General features: G+C 37.8%; 2 protein-coding genes across 3 annotated transcripts; one reads left to right on the top strand and one right to left on the bottom strand.

Annotated features, from left to right (window-relative positions):
- Positions 1 to 380: 380 nt before the first annotated feature.
- On the top strand, positions 381 to 2,227 carry LOC149041299 (uncharacterized). Its single transcript, XM_089180846.1, has 2 exons — positions 381 to 573; positions 1,151 to 2,227. Exons 1-2 carry the CDS (start codon positions 381 to 383, stop codon positions 2,068 to 2,070), a joined length of 1,113 nt encoding a protein of 370 aa, XP_089036972.1. The 3' UTR covers positions 2,071 to 2,227.
- On the bottom strand, positions 1,987 to 6,076 carry LOC113665035 (uncharacterized). 2 transcript variants are annotated; one of them, XM_089214683.1, is made up of 4 exons: positions 4,791 to 6,076; positions 4,255 to 4,436; positions 2,917 to 3,834; positions 1,987 to 2,124 (listed from the first exon to the last, which is right to left on the bottom strand). In XM_089214683.1, exons 1-4 carry the CDS (start codon positions 5,382 to 5,384, stop codon positions 2,094 to 2,096), a joined length of 1,725 nt encoding a protein of 574 aa, XP_089070809.1. In that variant the 5' UTR covers positions 5,385 to 6,076; the 3' UTR covers positions 1,987 to 2,093. The 2 variants fall into 2 exon arrangements, with proteins under 2 accessions (XP_089070809.1, XP_089070808.1); XM_089214682.1 differs by lacking the exon at positions 1,987 to 2,124 and having other exon boundaries at positions 2,213 to 3,834.
- Between the last annotated feature and the right edge of the window lie 267 nt (positions 6,077 to 6,343).

Raw genomic sequence — 6,343 nt, 5'->3', positions numbered from 1 at the left:
ATGTTATGATCCTTCAATTTTTATTTCTTAATTGAGAGTTATGGCGCGCCTTTCCAATCAATATTCAAACAACCTTAATATACAATACATCCATTACATTTCTTTGCCTTTTTTTATTTCCTTTCTGTAGCTGTTTTATTTTGCTTCTTTATTTTTCATTTTGCTTCTATATTTTTTACATCTCTTCCTATTATTTTATATATACGTGTTTAGCTCATCTTTTTTTATTTTGTACTCTTTATCTTATATGCGTTCTATATTTTTTATATTTATTCCATATTTTTTTTGTTTCGAGAGGGATTTTATATTTTCTTTCTAATTAGTATGCAACACGTGATCACATGACCGCGATGCACTTTTCCGACAATTTCAAAAGCAAAATGGTGGATGGAACTTTAAGAGGTGGCAACAAGAGAGGCCTTTACAACTTCGTAGAGTCTCTTCTTACCCTGTTGATTGGTATTCAGAATTTGAACACACAAGATGTCTCTGCTGATTACTTTGAACAAGCTAACGTGCGTCTGGAAGATGCAATTTTAACTTTACAGTTGCTATTGCATAGTTTATGGCAAAGTGAGGACTCTGTCCTTTGAGATTTCAAGACAATAATAGAAGCTGTTTTGACAAAAGTATGCTTTGTTTTATATCAAATTCATTCGCTTGTCCTACCACTAAACTAACAAGTGCAGGAAGACCAGTAATCGTCATCGAAAGAGAGCAGATTGAATTCTTACGCGAACTGCATTTCTCCTGGGTAAAAATCGCTAGTTTGTTAGGTATCAGTGAAAGTACTTTACGTCGAAGAAGACGGGAATTAAATTTGGATGATGACAGCGAAACCGGACCGCATAGTCAGGTGCGCAGTAATTTACAGACTAAGGTTATCTATACTAGTAGCTTATTTGGTTTAATGCTTATTATCAGTGTGTTTGGACAAGGGTGATATAGTTTCGGGTAAAATAAATCTTAGAAGCCATACCCTTCGTCAAAATATTTTAGGTTCCCCATCTCACTCAATGATGTACGACACTTCAAACTTTGTAATTAAACTAGAACTTCTTTTCAGATTCTCAGCTTGAAGACGCTGTCAAAGAAATTAGAAGCATTACTCCAAACATTGGACAACGAAGATTGCTCGGAGCTCTCTGAGCAAGGGGATTTCGAATCCAGCAATGGAGGGTTCGTTACTGTCTTCCTAGACAAGACCCGCTTGGGACAGCACTTCGCTGGAGTACTCTGGTTTACCGTCGAAAGTACTCTGTACCAACGCCAAACGCTTTGTGGCACATAGACGGAAACCACAACCTTACCAGGTACAGGTTTGTTGTGCATTGCTGTGTTGATGGGTATTCAAGGGTTATTGTGTATGCCACCCTAACTGATAACAACCGAGCAGATACAGTGTTGGAGCTCTTCATCAAGGGAGTACAAGAGTTTGGCTTACCTTCAAGAGTAAGAAGCGATCATGGACTGGAAAATGTTAGAGTGGCACAGTACATGTTGGAAAATAGAGGACTAAACAGAGGAAGTATCATAACGGGAAGCTCTGTCCACAACTGCCGCGTTGAGCGTGCTCACAAGCATGTTTATGCTGGTGTCCTTTGTCACTTTGCCAATATCTTTAGTGGAATGGAAGACATGGGTCTTCTTGACCCGTTAAATGAAGTACATTTATTTTCATTGCACTTTGTATACATACCAAGGAGAAATAGGGCATTGCAACACTTTACTAGTCAATGGAACAATCACCCTGTCTCCAGTGAACATCAATTATCTCCCCTACAAATTTTTGCCTCTGGGATTTTGGAAAACATGCACTCTGGATACTCTGGAGTTGAGAGTATTCTACATCCAAATGAAATTCCATTGTATGGGTTTGATCCAGATGGACCTATCCCGTTAGACGATGACGATTACCAGGTCTCAATACCAGCAGTTGATGTTCACCTCACACCACAACAACTGCATATCTTGGAAGTCTCCTGTCACCCTTTGAATGACGATGGTGAACATGGTAGAACTCAATATTTGAGATGCATAGACATCCTCAGGAATCAGTTCAACATATAAGAAACTTGGCTGGTAACTATCTTTCAAAACAGGTGTTCCCAGCATTCAATTAACCTGAAATTCGTTGTTTAGAGAGTGAAAACAGGGCCAAGAGAATTAAGATCAATAAACGCCTATCAAACAGGTACCACTATTACAGATTGAAAACGTAAACAGTGTTAAATTTATTAATTGCCTTCAAATTGTATCAATCAGAAAAGAACAACGAATGCAACTTAACCTTTACAACAGTCAAGAAAAAATACATTAAAATCTCAACAATAAAGTTCTAAACAACTGCGCTCACTTGAAAATGTCAACTTTGAACAGATAACAATATATTAGCTAGCGATTTCCCAGTTTGATTTACTGGAAAATATTATGTGCACTGTTGTTAGATGTTTTAAAATCGTAAATACCCATCCAAGGTAGAAAACATAATATCACTACAAAAATGAATTAACAGTCTGTTCTATCAGCTTGCCATCATAATGGTCTTCTTTTTGTCACAAGGCATATTACACAATATCCATTTCCCAATAATCTGATGCAAGTATTGCACTGAACTCCTCTCTAAGTTCAGGAAATGACTGATAAGTCGAGGATAGCTCCAACACAGTATTACAAGTGTGGGCAATTGGTCGGCGACCCAAACCAGATAAGTTGGTAAAATTTACTTGGACTGCGTCAAAAAGCATTAACTCAGACCCACTGATAAACCTTACAAACTTTGATAATTTCTGAGGTGTGTCAAGGCCCTTAATATACCGTTTGAGAAACTTAAGGCTATCCCTTTCCCCATCACTTTCAGGGTTTGCCTCTAGGCAACTAAGGATTTTGCTTGTGGATGGTATTAAGAATTCATACCTTTTGGAAATTGCTGCAAAATCAGGAAAACTAGGAAGGAGTGTGGAAACTATATCCTTCCAGCAGTCTGCAATATACTGTGGCTTCTGCAGCAGCTCCTTATGGGCTATTTCTTCAATAACTTGAATAATATTCTCAGAATTTACCATAATTCGACAGTCATAGTTACTAAAAACTTCTAAAAGCTGGGACATTTCATCTTCATCATCCCACTTCATATCACCAGCAAGGCACTTGTCAATCAAACATTTTTCATCAACTGAAATGTAATTTCTAAAGGATTGAGTCAGCATAGCACTAGTTACAGCAGATTCCCCCCAAAAAAGACAGGTAAGGGATGTTTGAGACAGAAGGACTGGTAGGTATTGACAGGTTAAATATCCTTTCACCAAAATTCTGCCAACAGCAACCCATTCATCCCTTTGATAATCATGTCTTACAAATGGTACACGCTCATTTTCTCCAACAAAAAGGGAATCATATGTTTCTTTCCAAAAAAGAGAGAAAACATCTCTGAGCAACCCAACACCTCTGCCCACTTCTTCAACTCCCCTAGCATCAATAACAATTATCTCTATGTCCTGACTCATAATTAATGGATCTCGGAATAAGTCAATCAAATCCTTCTTAATATTTAGCCTGTGCACTTGGATGATACGTTTTGGTAACAGTTGAGGTACAGGTACTGATACAGACACAGGTACATGCTCAGATGATGCATGAACAATATCAGAGTTACTGCCTGTCTCTACATCATTTAACTTTGTATTTTGATGTGATGTTTCTGCTTCAGTTGGAAATGGTACACAATAAGGTTGTGCAGCATCCTGGCAGGGGTGGGACACCACAGCTGCATCTGGCCTCCCTTCACTCTCCCCAAATGAAAGCAACAGAGAGCTTCTTTGTGCTCGGCTAACACTAAAAGGAAATATCAACTTGTCACAAACCATAAAAAAAAGGAACTAATTGGCAATGATGTAACAGACTATGAAGGTTCATCTTTATACAAATATCCACAATCACATGGAGTTGCAATAAACCACATTAATTCATGTCCTGTCCTGCCAAACAATGGAATAAAGATCTGAGCAAACAAATAAATAAATAAATAACCAATAAAATAAATAAATACACAAATTTGTTTGGAGACAAACTAGATAATATTTCCAACAAAAAGCCATTTTCATGCCTAGTAGCATGATCTGGGATGCCAGTGTATCATATATAAGATGATTCCACTGCAACAGGAAGCTACCTTTGCAGTGAGGCAAAAAAGCTAAAAGAAATCTATACAGGTTTTATCTTGTTCAATGCAAAAATTCACAAGAAAAAGTTCACCTTGGACTGTTATCTAATGCCGAATTCTCTAGCTCCTCTTCAGTTTCACCCTCATCTTCAGATTCCAAAGGCACCAGTGATCTAACATAAACAGCTCCTTGACCAGCCATCCTGGTCACTCTCTCTGCATCCAGAGTTATGCCTTTTGCCAGCTTAGGAGTTATTAGCTTTCCATAGCATGGCTAGGTTAAGAAAAACAAACATTACTTGCACGCTTCTTGCAAAAGTCAAGGGTAAATCTAATGAAAGAGTAGTTAAGTTAAACTTATATCACAAGGAAGGAGAAAGGGGTGGGAGCGGGGCAGTACCAGAGGAAATCTAAAATAACCCAACAAATTCTGCCAAAAATTCGAAGTCCATTACTCGCGTCACTGCAGGTATCCTCTTATGTGGTTAAATTTTTGGCAAAATAGTATAAATGCGTATTTAAAAATAGTGCAGCCACAACAAATGTACAAACTGAACAGCAATGATATTATTAATGCATTAAACGTAGAACAATGTTTAAACTTATATCACAACGCAAAGTTACCCACCTTGACATATTTAAATAGCAAAGGCTTTGGAAATCGATTCAATATAGCAGCTTTGAGGGAATGTGCATCCCAGCTCTTGTCAAAGGGAAACTCGTGGCAGACAAGTTCTCTCTCTTCTAACTGAAGTCGGGTTGTATGTGTAGGCACTTTGTTGATCTTGGGACTGGGAATAAGGACTAGATCCTTGTAAACAAGTGTCTTGGGTGGGCGGCCTTTGGTCGACTTAATGGTCTGCTTTGACCTTGCTGGTCTTCTACTAGTGCTTTTCCCACTAGCTCGGTTCGAACCAATTGTCGGAAAGAGAGTGGCAAGCCGAGCTTGAATAGAACTGTTAGAGGCTGGCGACGTCGAGGACTGAATGGCAAGTTCGTTCGACTGAAGTTCCTTGTTGTTTACCTTACGATCCCCGTTGTTCGGCTGACTGACAGAGACTGACGTTGAATTCATCCGAGGTATTACATTTCTCGTAAAACCAGGTCTCAAATTACTTAAAATTTCTAAAGCATCCGCGGCCGCACGACAAGCAGTCGATAGCTCTTCCTCCATAAAGCCAAACGCCAAAATGGCGGAATGGAAAAAGTGTAGCGTGGTCATGTGATCACGTGTTGCATACTAATTAGAAAGAAAATAAAAAATCCCACTCGGAACGAAAAAAACATATGGAATGAATATAAAAAATATAGAACGCATATAAGATAAAGAGAAAAAATAGAAAATAGATGCGTTAAACACGTGTATCTAAATTGATAGGGAGAGATTTAAAAGATATAGAAGGAAAAAGAAAAATAAAGTAGCGAAAAAAATATATCTACATAAAGGAAATAAAAAATATGGCAAAGGAATGTAGTGGATGTATTGTATATTAAGGTTGTTTGAATATTGACCGGAAAGGCGCGCCATAGAGAGTGATGATAGAAATTAACTTTTATGTTCTCTTCTGTTTAGGGAGATGTGAAGTGACCCCACTACATAAACTTAGTATTATTGACAGAATGGATAGGTGTGAAATTTACTGTGGCAAGAATGTCATTAGTTCCAGAAGCTTACTACTGGTATCAATTATCAATCTTTTGTTCTCTCCACGCAACTTGCCTCAACTAGATTATACTGTATGCAACTTGTGTCTATGTCTTTTTTGCAACTGTGAAATTACCAATAAAGTTTCGTTGGAAAAGGATATGAGTCATCAGGTGAAATATTGTCATGTTCTTTTAGAGTATTTGACCTTCTAGTGAAAGCTATAAAATTTCTTAAGTGACTGATACATGATTTGTCTGTCTTAAAATCGGCACAGCCAAACCCCTCGCTAGAAACTATAATTTCCTCCAATAGGAATCCAAGCTGATGCCCAGTACTGCAGAATATGCAATGTCAAAGTCCCCTTTGACCTAAGTCTCATTTCTTTAAATCTGATCGATGTAAATCATCCATTTTCATTAAGAGATCAACAAACCTCTCCACATTAGTTTAAACTGACCTCATTTAGTCTTGTTCATAGGAATAAAAGGAATTTGGAAATATTTTGTGTTGTATCCTCACTGTTAAATATCAGC

The sequence above is a fragment of the Pocillopora damicornis genome, chromosome 8 (genome assembly GCF_964200805.1).
Source record: "Pocillopora damicornis chromosome 8, jaPocDami1.2, whole genome shotgun sequence".
NCBI classification, from domain to species: domain Eukaryota; kingdom Metazoa; phylum Cnidaria; class Anthozoa; order Scleractinia; family Pocilloporidae; genus Pocillopora; species Pocillopora damicornis.
Note: the sequence above shows the minus strand (reverse complement) of the source record. Positions and strands in the feature narration are given on the sequence as shown.